The sequence below is a fragment of the Ascaphus truei genome, chromosome 17 (assembly GCF_040206685.1).
Source record: "Ascaphus truei isolate aAscTru1 chromosome 17, aAscTru1.hap1, whole genome shotgun sequence".
NCBI lineage: Eukaryota > Metazoa > Chordata > Amphibia > Anura > Ascaphidae > Ascaphus > Ascaphus truei.
In genome coordinates this window covers 28,016,455-28,033,990 of record NC_134499.1, presented here as the reverse complement: position 1 = coordinate 28,033,990, position 17,536 = coordinate 28,016,455, and the positions used below count along the sequence as shown (strand labels likewise).

General features: G+C 45.8%; 1 protein-coding gene across 1 annotated transcript in view; it reads right to left on the bottom strand.

The window, feature by feature from the left end:
- Positions 1–3,208: 3,208 nt before the first annotated feature.
- Positions 3,209–17,536, bottom strand: part of LOC142468201 (G-protein coupled receptor 22-like) — a 107,881-nt gene continuing 93,553 nt past the window's right edge. Inside the window, exon 3 of the mRNA XM_075574461.1 lies at positions 3,209–7,786. Coding sequence (XP_075430576.1) covers positions 6,441–7,730 — 1,290 coding nt within the window. The 5' untranslated portion in view covers positions 7,731–7,786 and the 3' untranslated portion in view covers positions 3,209–6,440. The remainder of the gene's footprint in view (positions 7,787–17,536) is intronic.

Here is a 17,536-nt window from a genome sequence, read left to right as displayed (position 1 = left end):
ACCACATGCAGCACTTATCTGGGATCTGACTCCAAAAGACTGTTCATGGTCCCAAGGTTCAGCAAAGTATCCGGCCGCTCCTCCTTCTCTTACCATGCACCCCAAAACTGGAACAACCTACCAGAGACTCTCACAGCCGCCACCAGTCTAAGTTCTTTCAAAACTAAAGCTGTCTCACATTTGAGTCTGGTCTGTAACTGTTACATACGCCTATAATATATATTATCTCTAACTGTGTATGCAATGTCTTGTATATAATGTATAACCCTGTTTACTTATGTAACTGTATTTCTAACCATTTGTCATCATAACTCTATGCTCAGGACAGACGTGAAAACGAGAGGTAACTCTCAATGTATTACTTCCTGGTAAAAGATTTGATAAATAAATATATATCAGAAGCAAATCACTGAAGCGATCCAATATACCAGCACAAAACAGCAAATGAAGAAAAGAGCGATTTATTGGTCCGTGATGCCGACAAAAAGGCCTACATTTTGAGAAAGGTCCCCCTGGGGACCGAAACGTCAGGCTTTTTGTCTGGATCATGCACCAATAAATCACCTTTTTCTTCAGTTGCCGTGTTGTGCTGGTACATTGGATTACTTCAGTGATTTGTTTCTGTTTTATACCTCTCTCCCTTTACCTTGCACCATGAACGCCATTTTTTTCTGCATATGACCTGTGCGTGCGGCCATCTTTTGTCTGTGTATATGTGGTTGGGCCACCTCAATGGTATATTATATATAAATTATACGTGTTTGTTATATATATTGAGATCTGGGGTAATTACCCTCTCTGCCCCTCTCCTACTGCTAATAAAAAGATAGATGCGGGTCACTCTTTCCTACCGGTCAAGTTTATTCTCCAGGGAAGTGCGACAACAGATTAGACATCAGCTGGGCCACTGAGGGAGTGAGAGCGAGAGACACGGAAATGTGATGTCACTCGTTATTTCTAAGGGTTTTTTTTTACCCGGATGGATTGAACTTTTTGCTTCAGGAAGGGCCCTCAATAAACTGTAATATGACGTTCTTTTTATATGGTGGAGACAGCAGCACACAGAAGGTATACTGCAGCTACTGTGACTCCATTCATACACTAACCCAGGGGTGGCCAACTCCAGTCCTCAAGGGCCACCAACAGGTGAGGATTTCAGGATATCCCTGCTTCAGCACAGGTGGCTCAGTCGAAGACTGATGAGTATTAGCTAGCAGACGGGTGTTGTTTATCCCTCTGCTGACACGGCAAACATGTTAGGCCCTACATATATCAGGCAGGATAGCGCCGCAAATCAACGGGAACGTCCATCCCAAATACGTCCCAATCGGCGGATATAGAAGAGGCTCGTTAGTCTGGCAGCAAAGGGGGTAAGCAGTAATTAGTAGTAATGAAGTGTTCTAATTTAGTGTCTGGACGCCGTGTGCTCAGCGCTGCTCCGCAGGGAACAGAACAGGGTTAATAAGAGGGCCCCCTCTCCCGGATCCGGGGGGGCGAGGCGCGATATTCTCTGCGTCCCCGCGCAGGGGGAAGGGCTTGCCACCATCATCGGTGCTTCAAGACCAAAAGCCGGGAGTTGGTTCCCGTTGTTGTTTGACGCGGATCTTTGTCCCAGGATAACGCCGTCGCTGACCCTGCCCAGCGGGCGACAGAATCACAGACCAAAGCAATCAACAGACTCCGAAGCAGGATGTCATCAAAAACTTTAATGTGTGTCGTTTAACTCCTCCTTAGCGCCTCTTATTCCCTAAACTGCGATGTGCCCCACAGGGGGTGTATTAGGTGCAAGTTCCCTCCCACCCCCCCACTTATCTCTTAGATCAGGGGGGCTCAACTTCAGTCCTCAAGCCCCCCTCCCCCCAACAGGTCAGGTTTTCAGGATATCTCAGCTTCAGCACAGGTGGCTCAGAGACTCTGATTGAGCCACCTGTGCTGAAGCAGGGACAAATTGAGACTCCTGTGATGAAGCAGAGACTGATTGAGCCACCTGTGATGAAGCAGGAACTGATTGAACCACTTGTGCTGAAGCTGGGATATCCTGAAAACCTGACCTGTTTTGGGGGGGGGGGGGGGGGCGGGAGCCTGAGGACTGGAGCCTCCCTGACTTAGATTGTAAGCTCTTCTAAGGCGCTTATTCCCATTATGTGTTATATTATTATGTCCCGTGTGTTACTGCTGTGACACGCAAGGTACCTGGATGGCGCTGTATAAATAAAGATATACATACATAGGCGCTAAGAGAGAGGGGGTGAGAATGCGTTGACACCGGACCCCCAATTCTAAGTTAGCCATTCATTTGAATGGGGCTGAGTTCTTCTGCAGCACAGAGAAGGCGGCTTCACTGTATATTACATAGGGACCACAGACTCCTATGTATCGTGTTCTTGTCTTGTTTCCTTGGTTCAATCCCGATTAATGCTGGACAACCCAACAACATATTCTGGCACTCAATGGGTTAAAATGTGTTCCCACTCGTTAATTAAAGCAGCAGTTCAAGCAATATCCTACATGTGTTTAAATCAGTTCTGTACTATGAGAAAATACAATAGCATTTCCAAGTGACAGACCCTTCTCTGATTGGCTCTGGCTCTTGAGCCCCACCCTCTCTCTTGCAGTGAACCAATTGTACCTAGTAACTGCCCAGTCACATAATATTGCTGGACTACATTGCCCACAATGCTGTGCAAGAACTGAATAAAAAAACCTGAGCAAGCGATCGATTACAGGAGAACGGATCGATCTGCAGCTTAGCGAATCACTTGTCAGTGTGCAGATTGTATTAATGCACATATTGAATGGGAATATATATATATCATTTCTTTAAACGGCAGCTTGAACTGCAGCTTTAAGTTACAGGGCTTTTTTTTCTTCACCAAGTGGAACTGGCAGTGCAATCGTAAATCCTGGAATAGAGACACCCACATTTGAGAGGATATATATATATATAACATTTCTGCTTCAACAGCAGAATGAATGGGATGGGAAAGTTAGATTTGGATATAAAAATAATGCTATGCCCACAATTTCAGCATTGGATTATAGTGAGTACAGGGGCAGGTGGCAGATAAAAACCCCACTTGTAAGAATTGTGTTACTAGGTGTACAATACCAACTACAAGCAATGAGTTACTAGCAAAGGTAACCCATCTCCAGCAGATCAAGTTTGTAAAGAGGCAATCAAACCTGCCAAATGAAGTAGCCGCTCCGGTTCACTAGCTGGGGTTCACATAATGGCGGAGTTTCAAAGCTCCCTGCGGGCCAATAGGAAGCAGTGACATCATCCGGCGCGGCTTTCTATTGGCGCACGTGACGCGACAGCTTTAAAAAGCAGAGAGATACCGGCACCCCCTTCGGAGGTAAGTATATCCGGAAGCAGGGGGTCCCCATCGCTGAAATGAATGGGGTTCAGCTCCAGAGACCCCTTGCCTGAATCATTTACAGGAGCAGTCAAACGTAGAGGTTCCATTAAAATATGTTTAGTGTAAATGTCTCCTAGAAACATTCGGCCCCTGACAGTAACTGTTTTACTTATTCGGATCTCGTGAAGAAGGAATGTGCATCGCTTCTTGTGTCACGTCGTTTCCCGTGTATCAGCCGCCTCTGTTTATCTCTGACTAATGACTGCTTCGTAATTACTTTGCCAACAAAAGCCAGAAGCGCGCCAACCGTTTACCTGGCACTTTGAGGCTGGGCAAACAGTCTTATCAGCAAAAGACATCGGACAAGGGCGGTAAAAACCCACACAGCGATGTTGTTTACTGCGGAAACGTTAACAAAACATTTCAACACACTTGTGCGTGTCCAATTTTTATTTAAAATGTCAATTAGCTCCATTGAACCCATTAAACACATCACTGTTCACGGCTGTGAGGCGTGAATGCTTCTTTATTTTACATGTGCTTCTGTGTGGGGGGGTTGTGCCGCCCCGGTGTGTCCGGTGTTAATAACTATTAAGGCATGGTGGGATTATAACCCAGGGGTGGACAACTCCAGTCATCAAGGGCCACCAACAGGTCAGGTTTTCAGGATATCCCTGCTTCAGCACAGCTGGCTTAATCGGACTGAGCCAATAAGCCACCTGTGATGAAGCAGGGATATCCTGATAACCTGAACCTGTTGGTTGCCCTTGAGGACTGGAGTTGGCCACTTCATCTGTGCCAGAGGGTCATTTAACTCAATCTGAAACACCTATATTTGCTCCTTTTGTATAAGGGGCCTTACACCCTCACCGTATACTGTATAAGGGGCCTTACACCCTCACCGTATACTGTATAAGGGGCCTTACACCCTCACCGTATACTGTATAAGGGGTCTTACACCTTCACATTATACTGTATAAGGGGCCTTACACCTTCACATTATACTGTATAAGGGGCCTTACACCTTCACATTATACTGTATAAGGGGCCTTACACCTTCACATTATACTGTATAAGGGGCCTTACACCCTCACCGTATACTGTATAAGGGGCCTTACACCTCACAGCATACTGTATAAGGGGCCTTACACCTTCACATTATACTGTATAAGGGGCCTCACACCTTCACATTATACTGTATAAGGGGCCTTACACCTCACAGCATACTGTATAAGGGGCCTTACACCTCACAGCATACTGTATAAGGGGCCTTACACCTTCACATCATACTGTATAAGGGGCCTTACACCTTCACATTATACTGTATAAGGGGCCTTACACCTTCACAAACGTGTAACACTGGGTAACTATGACCCCTTAAATGCAAAATGAATGAGAGTTTTGGAAGCTCTTTGGAGACGCCCTCCCTCTGTATTTCCCCATCTTGCCCAGCGCCTCTTTACAGAGATATAACCACTAACAATGACCGCTATTATTTTATATCCAGCAAAGCATCCGACCAGGCGATTTTTGCCCGAAATGCCCCATCGAGGTCAATAGGGATATAGAATGAAGCCCCCCAGGACACAGAGAATACCTGGACAGGTGCGTGTTCCTGTAAGGGGTCTGCGGCATAACTCCTCAATACAGCTGTTATAATTTACTCATTCATTAGACAACAACAGACCTATCAGTTTGGGGGGGGGGGGGGCAGCTCTGTGTTTTTGACTTTGACATCTTAAGATGAAGGTTGGAAGGTGCAGCTCTTGTCCTCAACAAAACCAAGATACTCTGCATTGATTTGGCGCTGCTCCCGTCACTATGATTGTGTATTGCCATCATTAATATCCACTTGTGCTTCAATGAAAACGCCAGGTCGGTGTAAAGCTTAGCCCTAGAGGTGACCAACTCCAGTCCTCAAGGGCCACCAACAGGTCAGGTTTTAAGGATAACACTGCTTCAGCAAAGGTGGCTCCCTGCTTCAGCACAGGTGGCTCAATCAGTGTCTCAGTCAAAGACTGGGCAACTGATTGAGCCACCGGTGCTGAGGCAGTAATATCCTTAAAACCTGACCTGTTGATGGCCCTTGAGGACTGGCGTTGGCCACTCCGGCCTAGGCCTAAGAAACTTGCATTGGTTTTATGAAACTTAACAGTAAATCATTCACACTCCACCTGGCGCTAATACATCCTTCTTCATACAGAAAACCCCGGATGTTGCGGAACGAGAAATGGAAGCAGCAGAAGTTTCTTTTTTTCAGTGTCTCGATAAAATGGAAGGTTACAAGTTTAGCTTTGTCTTTAAAAAAAAGTGAAGAATACATGAAAGCTTAGGAGTGAAAATAAAACGTGTCCCAAACGAACGCACAGTTACTAAAATGTCCTCACAGAAGATTAAAAGTCATTTGGAGCAAAACTGATAATTCAGCAACCACACTCTAATATTTGTACTAAAAAACATGTGTTTCATTTGGTCACAGCCCTAACTGTACAGTTCATGGCTGCAAATGGAATTAAAACTGATTACATATAATTGTATAAAAATACAGGTTTTGTTTGTCTGTGTCAGTTTATTTCCGGGGTGCTTTGGGTCCCCTCTGCTTGAGGTATGGGGGATGTATTTTCATCTCAAATAGCCGACCTTTTTTTTTCTGAACGGATAAGACTTAGCTTATTTCTAAACTATTCTTGAGACTCCAATGCATGCTTTTTGCTACATATTCTGGTAAAAGCTTGAAGAAAGATGACCCAGTCAAGCCAAGAATAAGGATACAAAGATACCTGGAAGGCTCATTGTGTCAGAGTTTATATACACAACACAATGTATCGCCTGGATTTAACCATCTTACAGAAGATGGACTGATTGGATGTGTGCCAAGCCAGGCCACAGAGGTGAGATGGCAGTGCATTAAAAATGGAACAAGGTGAGGTACACCAATATAACCATCACTGTTTGCTGTTCATTCTACGTGTTTGTGTATAAAGATTTCGGATTTAAAAAAAATCAGTGTGCACTTGCATCCATTGTTGTCCCTCTGCCATACTGTGTGGCCGCAACAGGTCAACCCTGGTACAGATCAGGTCATTCCTTCACTGCATCTGTGAGACATCTCTCTGTCCCCTCACTGCACTCTAGCTTTGACTTCCTGCCCTTCTTGGGCTCTATCCAGGAGTTGTGTATGACAGTCCCCCCTGGGGCAGGGTCAACCTGCAGCACAGACACAACCCTCTTCTTCATCTTGTTCTTCAGCACATTGCGGAACTTTTGCCGTGTGAACGCATACAGGAGAGGGTGGAAGATGGTCGTGCCATAGGCCATGGTGATAAAACAGATGCGCAGCTTGACCAGAAGGTCGCTGGGCCCCAGACAGAGAATGAGAAGGTTCACAATGGAAATGGGGGCCCAGCAGAGCAGAAAGGTGGTGATGATGATGAGGGACATCCTAAAGACACGCTTTTGGCGTTCTCTGCGATCCCGGTGACGCTTCACGGCCCGTCTCAACGCAATGATAACAGAGACAGAGGCCTGCACCCTCATGGGTGGGTTCTTGACCACTGGAGGAGGAGCCAGTCTCTTTGTTTCCCCCATGGTGCTTTGGTCTGAGGGTTTCCTCTTTTTCTTCTTGGTTTTTCGGCGTTGACTTCTCTTAAAGTGGTTTCCAATTCTAATGTTTAGAGCCTGGAGGATTTTGTAGTAAGTGACCAGCATGACGGCCACCGCGGCAAAGAAGATGGGGATCTGAATAACAAGGTGGTAGTACATCCCCAGCTCGGTGTGGTACTCATTGACACTCACGCAGAGCAAAGTCCTGTTCTGCCAAGTCGCCATGTGGTCTGGTTCACCGAAAAACTCCACCTCGAAGAAGGGTATGAAGAAAACCATGAGGGAGACAAACCAGACGCACGACAAGAGCAGGACCATCCTGCTGGGGGTGAGGACTCGGTTAGCAGGTCTCACAGAGATGTCGTACCTATCTAAACTGATCACCAGGACGTTGATGGCCGTAGCGACACCGCTGAAAGTCACGCAGGCCTCATGGAAGCAGCACACCAGGGCTATGTTTTGCTCCAGCGGGATAAGAATGATGACGATGGTCAGTGGGACACAGATGACACAGATGATGATGTCTAGGATGTGGAGGTTCATAGTCACCATGTTGCTGACAGAGTCCACCAGGTTAGACTGCATGCAGTAGAGCACAAGCACTGTCAAGTTGCTGCTAAAGCCCAGCACAATCTCCAGCATGAGGAAGCTGGTGAGGGAAACCTGGAAGCCCAATGGATATGGGAAGTACCATCCGGCATCTGAGCTGGATCCATCTGTAGTTTCCAAGATAGTGTCGTACATATCTGTATCCATGGCTGACACCATCCTGAGGTTGTCTGCATAGTCCTAGAAATGAGGAAGATCTTCTTCAGTGTGCCTCCCTATGGTACAAACATATAAGGAAAATAGGTGAGAGATGCAAGTCATAACCTAGCCACAGTGAGCAAACTGCTTCTCTTCGCCTCTATGTCTCTCTCTCTCTCAACAGATGGAGCTTATTTTCCCTATGTCATATTTCAACCCACTCACACACTTGTCTTGAATAAATATTGATACATAATAATGTTTGTAGGCACCATGTCTGTCTGTCTGTCTGTATGTATGTCTTTATTTATATAGCACCATTAATGCACATAGCGCCTCACAGTAGTAATACACGTGACAATCATATAGATAACAAATAATATAAATAACAGATCATGGGAATAAGTGCTTCAGACATACAAGTAACATTTCGGAAGAGGAGTCCCTGCTCCAAAGAGCTTACAATCTAATTGGTAGGTAGGAAGAACGTACAGAGACAGTAGGAGGGAGTTCTGGTAAGTGCGCCTGCAGGGGGCCAAGCTTTATGTATCGTGTGTACAGTATTAGCCAGAGTGCTATTCATATGCTTCTTTAAGTGTGTCTTAAGGTGTGTCTTAAAGGTGGATAGAGGGGGTGCTAGTCGGGTATTGAGTGGAAGGGCGTTCCAGAGGTGTGGGGCACCATTTTACAATTTCTATGATCTGCTTCCAAGCTTAGTTCGCATCACGTCATCAACTTTGTAACTGTTTGAGTATTCGTGCTCTGCAATCTGTCTGTAACTTGTCCTAATGGATAGCAGTGTATATAGACTTACATTAAAAAAAAAAAAAGCTAGTAAACATATACTGCCTTATTGTAACAAATGTTACAATTGGTGTTACTTGGCTGAGTGCTTCAATCTCTTTCACATTTCTAATGTGTGTCGGTGAGTGGGATGTTTCAGTGGATAATTCACCGAGGAGCCCGGTTTTGCTGTGTGCCCTGTCACTGGATTTCCTCATTAGCGGCGGCTGTTTGGTGATTCACTACAGGCCCTGCATAAAGAACACGGAAATGCCAGATGAATAAAAACAAAATACTTTCATGTGGGCATGTTCCCGGCACTGGCTGAATCGTCTCACCGAAGCTGTGAGTGATTGGGGCCAGGCTGGCGGGCTGGTGCTCACGATGTATATTGATGATTAGGGATTGTGAACCAAGACGAAATGCCAGATGTTAAAGGCTGCAGTAAATTGGGGCAGCACCTGTACCTCACTGCAGAATCCCGCCAGGGGTCCACATCTGGGACATGGGACCAGCCACGCCAAGCGGTCATGCTATATCCCAACATCGCTTTACTGTCTAATATTTTACTTTCCGTGGGCCTGTTTATTTTCAATATATTATTATATATTATACGGTTGTCACTTTGTTTACCCACCATAACTAATTTAATGTGTGGCTGAAACTTATTCCAGCTTCACATTGCAAAGCCGGTATAACCAGCTTCACAGGGAAGAGACCCAAAAGGTGGAAAGAGCTGTCTGTGAGTAGGGTTACCGGCTCTGCACTTCTTTAACCCAGGCTGTGCTGAACAGCTGCGTTATACAGCAGGCATAAGTTTATAGGGGTCCATGTTAAAATGGACAAGAAGCAAAAGGTGACACTATGTGCTTATTTGCATGTAATTTCCCAGAATCCCTGGCTGCAGTGGAAGCACTGTATGCTGGGAGATAATGGTGAAAAGCCAGGTTGCAGACCTGTCTGTGACGTGTGAATGAGATTTGTATGTGCGGTATACTGTACGGTGGAGGGTTTTTGGCACTATTTTACCCACCATAACTTATATAATGTGCGGTTGAAATATATTATTAAAAGTTATATGACATGTATTTATATAATTACATGCGTTGGTTGCACCAGCCAAGTAAGTACTTTTTGATCTCCCTTGATCTTCTATTTGGTCTTATTTTTCACCAATACCTCTCTCTTCAGTGAGTGTCTAAATCAGGGGTGCGCAGATTGGGTGTGGGCATTAAAAAAATTTTTTTGGGGGGGGGGGAGGGGGGCGGCGCTTACAGAGGTCCTGCGCTCTTCCAAACAACATTTAAATAAAATGCTGGTTGAGCGCGCGAGGCCTCTGTATGTCTGCTACCTTCTCTCCTGTGGCTTCTGGCGTGCGTCACCATGACAACGTGGAGTCAAATGATGCCGCAGGTAAGGGGAGGGCGCGAGCAGGGGGGAGAGAGCAGGCAAGGGGGCGCAAACAAAAAAGTTTGCACACCCCTGGTCTAAATAGTGTTGGAGGCTTTGCCTTTAGAGCTGTTTCCATTTTTCTATATGTAAAATGTTAACACTTTTACAAATATGGGGCCTATTCAGGTAGCAAAGTCTCTTCGACTGAGCCACCTGTGCTGAAGCAGGGATATCCATAAAAGCTGAGACAACTCCATATTCCATATCCTTATGGAATGGAGACAACTCCATATCCATAAAAGTTTGAGACAACTCCAGTCCTCAAGTGCCACCAACAGCCCAGGGTTTAAGGGTATCCGGACAGTGGCACAGGTGGCTCAATCAAAATGACTGAGCCACTGATTGAGCCACCTGTGCTGAAGCAGGGAAATCCCAAAAGCCTGAACTGTTGTGGCCATTGAGGACGGGAGTTGCAGACCCCGGCGCTAGACTGTGGGTGGGAACCAGGTGGCACCTTGGTAAAGTTTCATTGGGTGGTACACTGTATCTCTGAACCTTCACTCCGGCTGCACACAAAGGAGATTTATCCTCCGCGATCAGCCCATTTTACAAACCTCTCCAAGTTTTACACGGGGATGCTGCCCTGTCAGTTTATCTCTATTTAAACAGCCATAAGATTAATGGAAACTTTGCCGAGCAGAGCAGACACTGATAAGCTCCTGTCTCTCCGCGCTCGGTACAATGAAGTCAAATCAAAAGCCGGTGTCTCTATTAAGAACCTCATCATTGCTCGTGGCTGCAATCTGTCATAGCTGCTAATGTGCTGCTGATGAGCCCTGTCACAGGGAGTACATTGTTGATTTCCATCGAGAGGGAGGTTTTTCCTGCTGCTTTTCTGGGTACTGGAAGAATATTCTGGTGGCGGGTATCGGATTAGACCCTATTGAGATAGGAGATGGGAATACAACAAGTAATGTCTGTAGTAATGTAAAGCTGTGGTTCTCAACTCCAGTGCTCAAGAACCCCCCCCCCCCCCAACAGGTCAGGTTTCCAGGATATCCCTGCTTCAGCACAGGTGGCTCAATCAAAGACCATTGAGCGAACTTCCGCCACAGATGCCCTGCCACCGGCTGCTTCGCCAAGGTAAATTAATGTAAGGGTTCATTTTATGGTTTGGGTGGGGGTTAAGAATAAGGGTTGTAGGGTAAGGGGTAAAGGTTTTTAGGGCAGGGGGTAGGTTAAGCATTAGGGGTTAAGATTAGGGTTTTTTAGGGTAAGGGGTAAGGTTAGGGACTTGCCTTGGCGGCGAAGCGGTCAGTGGCGATAGGTCCCGGCGGCCAGTAGCGGCTCAATGCCAGTGGGGATTGGGTCGTGGCAATGCAGCCATGGCCAAATGTCCCAGACCGAATTGGATGCTCTTTATTGCGTATTGTGAGGCCCACGGGCCATAGACATACTGGCCGGCGGTTCCATGCCTTGGTGAGGCTGCTGGAGCAGAAGGGGAAGCAGCAGTGCTGTCTCCTAAATAAAGAAGGATGGGAGGGAACAAGGAGAGCGATCTTCAGAGATCTGCCAGCACGTCCCTCCAACAGCTGAAAGTGACATCTCAAGTGCCCTCTGGTCCAGGAGTGAGAGGCACGAAGTGGGGAAGGGAGCAGATGTGCGCAGATGTGCGCGGTGTGAGCAGCTGGATGTTGCTGGCATTGTTCTGCTCCACGGATAGCCAGAAATAATTGGCTTTTAACCCTCTATCTGCCAGGCGGGCACTCTTGGCGCCTCTGACAGCGAGAGGTTCAATAATAACCCCTTCACCGCTGGAGGGGATTGTAATGCTCTGGCTGTGTAACCCCTTCGCTGCCATTTCTTATGTTGGCTTACATTTCAGAATATTACAAGTGTTTTTTCCCTATTAAGCTCTCTGAAAAAGTCCGATCCGCAGAACAAAGTGACACTTGCAAAAACATTGTTTGGGGATATATCTACAATTTCACCATGTGCTTGTCCTGCAGCAATGTATATACCTGGTGCTGCAAACTGCCCAGAGCGCTCACACAGAATTAGTATATGTCTGATGGGGTGTCGGGAATCGTAATGTATTATAAAAAAGGATTTCCTGCTCAAGGCTTATTTTATTTTAAGAACTTTTCACTTTTTCATTTGAAACCGTCGAATCATTGTGGACTTTAATTGTGAAAAATACATATAAATATGAATAATGAAAAAAAATATATATATATACATGTACAGTATATAGTTGGTGGATCTCTGTTTAAAACATACTGTAGAATCCTTTGTAAATCAGTATTGCCTGACCCGAGGGAGAGAGAAAAACTCTCGAAAGCTATCAATTGTAAGTCCAAATAAAAAAGGTATCACCTAATACTGAAGTACTCATTTATTCTGCACTATATATATATATATATTAAAAAACAAATATTTTAATGATAGAATATGATAGTGATCTAAATACCAGCAGGACATGGAGTAGCAAAAACAAATGACAATGTGTTATGTCCAATATGCAGATATTAGCCCCTCTGGGGATAACACATTTTTATTTGTTTTTTGCTGCTCCGTGTCGTGCTGGTATTTAGATCATTATCATATTCTATATTGACTTTATCTAATCTCTTTTACTGGTCACCAATACTTCATCTGCTGAGGCACCTTACTCAGCGTGTGCGGCCATTTTGAATTAATATGATATATATGTGTGCGTGTATGTGTGTATATGTGTGTGTGTGTGTATATATAAACAATGTACAGAGGAATAAGGGGTGTGGGGGGTTAACTTGCTTAAGATCACACCATGCCGACACTGGGATAATACTGTCCGTACATGAACTGGTGCAATATGCAGAGCAGACCTTACAATCTAAAAGGAGGAAGGAGGAGAAGCGCGTTGGGGAAGAGAAAGGTTGATGAAGTTCTAGCAGAATTTGTCCCAAATGTGGTGGTTCTGCTTGTGAAGAGATATATATCCAGCACATGGACTCACACATAGGTGCATCGAAACATACAGTATAATTACACGTACGTATACAAACACCATCAGAGAGTGTCAGGTCTAATTGAATAAAAAGCCCGGCTCCTGATATAGATTGACACAACTCTTCACGGATGTTGGTGCCTTATGTATTAAAAGCTTTGTGTTTTGGCTACACATCCTAGGGGCGGCTTATGACCGGCACACACACTGACACGTCCCGGTGAAAGGGTCCCACCGACGGCCAGGATGTGCACCGCTCCATAGTGCAAGAGCTTTACAAAGTGAGCTACGAGCGGCGGAGCAAAGATTCAACAGAGGCTCCAAATGAGATGAAAAGGAAGGTGGTGGATCTTTTTATAGGGGATAAAATGAGTACGGAAATCCCAAAGTCTCATCCACATTCGAAGCAAACGAGGCTAACTGACCACGAAATACAGCAAACACGAGATCATGTAACCCCTGTGGTGCCAAGACGGTCCATCGTCATTCTGCGAGCTGTATGACCTTGTCAAAGCAATATGACCTTGAGTTAAGCAGCTGCAACTTGGTTAAGAAAACAAAATAGAGGATTAATCAGCACTGGGGCGCCAGTCACATTGTTTAATGCCTCGTGTGTGGGACAGATTACGTTATGATGGCTCTATTCATACCGCGCTGTCATGGGTTAACTCCGCAGTGCTGCGGTTTATGGATTTGACAAAACATGGTGTAACTCAGGGGTGCTCAACTCCAGTCCTCAATACCCACCAACAGGTCAGGTTTTCAGGATATCCCTGCTTCAGCACTGGTGGCTCAATCAGTGCCTGCTTCAGCACAGGTGGCTCAGTCTCTGCGTCAGCACAGGTGGCTCAATCAGTCCCTGCTTCAGCACAGGTGGCTCAATCAGAGGCTCCTGATTGAGCACCTGTGCTGAAGCTGGAATATCCTGAAAACCTGACCAGTTGGGCGGGTCTTGACGATTGGAGTAACTAATCAGACCCCTGGTGTAACTAAACAAAAATGAGATGTTGTGTCTGAGAGCAGCCAAGACGGAATACATATTATTTATCACCTTCTCTGCCAAAGGCGTCGGCAATGAACCTATTAACACATCTTTGTATGCTGTCTACAGTGATGCCGACCTCTCTTTTTGTGTTGCGGAAATCTGGAGCTATCTGCAACTACCTTTCATTTTTAATATGGGCTGTTGCGATTGACGCGTTCTCGCGCTAGAAATAATATCTTTGCTGCGCAATGATGAAATACACGGGAGAAACTAACAAGCAACATTTAATTTCTTAGAGCACAAAAGTTTTCTGAGAAAATAAGAAAAATAAATAAATATATATATACACACACACACATATCTAATCAGTTTCCTTGAGGTAATGATGTAATATTTTCCGCTTGGTGCTGGGGTTCCTCCAGAGAAATATTGGCGTTATTCACCTGTGTAGGATTGTCTCTGTGGAGCCCATTAGTTCTGCACGACAGAAGTATTCTTATAACTCACAACTGCTAACTTTTGTATATCTCCTTCGGGAAGATTTTATTCACAGGTAAAAGGAAAGGGATTGGAGGGGAAGGGGTTTGTGGAGGAGAGAGGATAATACAAACCTTTCCCAAACACACGCTTGTAGCTTCTCCAAAAATGCTGAACACAATGGTGAAAGGTGGAACGTGGCCGAGACACACACACACACACACACACACACACACACACACACACACACACACACACACACACACACACACACACACACACACACACACACACACACACACACACACACACACACACCCCTGTTACCTCTCTCCATTCCATGCTGTTTCCTCCTCTCCTTGCACCCTCCCCAGACTCCTGACACCTTCTCTTGATTGGCTGCATTACCCAGCAGCTGCCAATCAGGATGGAGGAAGCTGCTCAGCTCCGAGGCAACAGCCCTGCTCAGGGAAATCTCGCGGCCCCCCCAAGCCGGTCAGGTCACTATGTGCCCAAATACAGGACAGTCCGGTTCAGTACTGGACACCTGGCAACCCTGGACACGTGACTGTTAGATTTCACTTATATTCAGCGGTGTGCTTACTGACTACCCGACACGTAAGAGTCTGTGGGGGTGATTTATTAAGAAAAAAATTGGAGCAAAATGTATGCAAATTGTGTCATTTTAATCTTCCGTCTTTTTGCGTCACTGTATCCAAGTCTTTGATCCAAGTTTTGCGCCGTTTGCGTCACCTTGCAATTTGAAGAGGGACAGTAGGAGGAGTTAGGAAGGAGTCACATGACATACAGAGATTATAACGAGTTGTATTAAGCGCTGCGTCTTCGTGCGTCACTGTCGTAACTTGAATTTGCATTAAAAAAAAACTGCCAGATCTGAGGTGACGTAAACGTTTCTGACCAACAATTTGTGTCAAATGTAATAAACACTGATAGAGGCTTCACACTCGTCTACTAATGGGGGTTATCCACAAGTACACCTGCCCTTCCCACACCCATAGCATAAATATAACTTACACCATGATCCCTAAAGAGCTACAGATGTAGGAGACGTTATTGCCCCCGCTGCTGAGTTGTAGCGTGAGACACACAAAGTGCTCGTAAGAAGCAGACACCATTGTGTTTGAATTAGCCATCCCGACTCTTGCGTTCTTCTCAAGGGTGTCTTCTCTCTACTCCCTTTGTATCTAAAGCCCTCTCCCGCCATTCTTACTGACTGCCCCGCACCTCTGGAATGCCCTTCCCCTCAATACCCGACTAGCACCCTCTCTATCCACCTTTAAGACCCACCTTAAAACACACTTGCTTAAAGAAGCATATGAGTAGCACCGTGGCTAATACTATACACATGCTACATAAAGCTTGGCCCCCTGCAGACGCACTTACCTGAATGCCCTCCCACTGTCTCTGTACGTTCTTCCTACCTACCAATTAGATTGTAAGCTCCTCGGAGCAGGGACTCCTCTTCTTAAATGTTACTTTTATGTCTGAAGCACTTATTCCCATGACTGTCGCGTATTACTACTGTGAAGCGCTATGTGCACTAATGGCGCTAAATAAATAAAGACATACAATATAATACAATGTGCAAAAAAGGGGTCAACAGCTGCAATGACGTCTGCTACATCTGTATGTTACTTCCCAAGTGCTGGAGGTGGGATTGTGTACTGGACGACCCTTCTGTTTGGGGGTAATGGGGGGGTGGGGAAAATACATAAGGGGGAGATTTCTGATTTACAATCCTTAAGTGTAGTTGTCTCCGTAGCGGGCGGCATTACGCAGTGATTCCTGCTCTGGGTGGAGAGGAAGATCCGTGCCTGATTGATGGAATGGCTAATGAATGTTACTAGAACAGACTTATGCATTTTCATTTGGTAGAGTGGGGGCAGTGAGACGGGGATCTCTCCAGAGTCTGGATTTTAATGTCACTGTTCCTCTCTTAGATGCTAAAGACTAATTAATTAACAGCCCGAACATCCCTGTAGACAATCCCTTGTCTATATTAAAGCAGCAATCCCCCCCCCCCCTCCAAAAAGTGATTATATTTTTAAAGCTAGCCCCCTGAACCAGAGGGGTCCCCTAGAACTGATCCGTGGTCACCCTGACAACCCAGATAGCTGTAGTTTATTCATGCTGGTTTCGACATAAAAAAAAACCCTAGAAACATGACCAGTGGGGATCGCGAATAGAAAGCCGAAAAGGTTATCTTTCCGTGGCTGCGTGAGAGAGGCCCGATCCCACGGCCATTCTGTGTACAAACCTGCCCAGCGATCAAGAACCAGGACAGGTCACCTGCGGGGGGGGGGGGGGGGGGGGGGGGGGGAGGGGAGGGACAGGTCACCTGCGGGGGGAAACACGCGAGCAGGGGGAACCGCTGCTTTAACCCTTTGTCTCCAGCCGCGTAGGAATCCTGACGATCTGTTACATTGCCAGGTGTAGGCCGCTGTGATATAAGGCAAGTACAACGCAACATTAACAATGTCTATCTATGTGATCGCAGTGAGCAGCATACACCAGAATACCGGCATCTCCCGATACATGGCAACTCGATATATGGAATTCCGCTATAATGGAATTTATAAGGGGATGAAATTCGATATGCAGAATTTTTAAGTCACATTTCCGGAATTTTTCATACATTTTTCATTTTTCAAACGGTACACTTGTAGGGGGGGGGGGGGGGGGATAGTACAATGCACGGTCTGGGGGGTGGGGTGGGGGGGGGGTTGGAGGGGAATAGTATAATGCACGGTCTGTCTTTTGTCCTAGCGCAGTTCATACTGTTCTAGATCGTGTGCGCACTTTTTATACTGAACTGGTTTCCCACGCTCTTCATATTGACAATTCTTAATAATATTTTATCATCCAATTATCGATTGGTGCTTAATGGAGGTTTGCTGCCTTAATGGGGATTTTATTATGCCTTGCTTTCCTTAAGAACGCATCTCCAGATATATAATGGAAGCCAATGGAAAAATAGGGTTCGATATACTGCATTTTGGTTTACGGACACATTTTCCGGAATGTACCGTATGTGTTCCGTGTCTCGCGGGATTCCTGTACAGGTACTGCACAAGTCTTCACAAGACCGGCATTCTAGTATCAGGTACCTGAAGTGCCAATTAACAAAGTAATCTGTTCAAGGTTACAATGAGCTGACAGCAGATCTCAGGCTGGGATTCA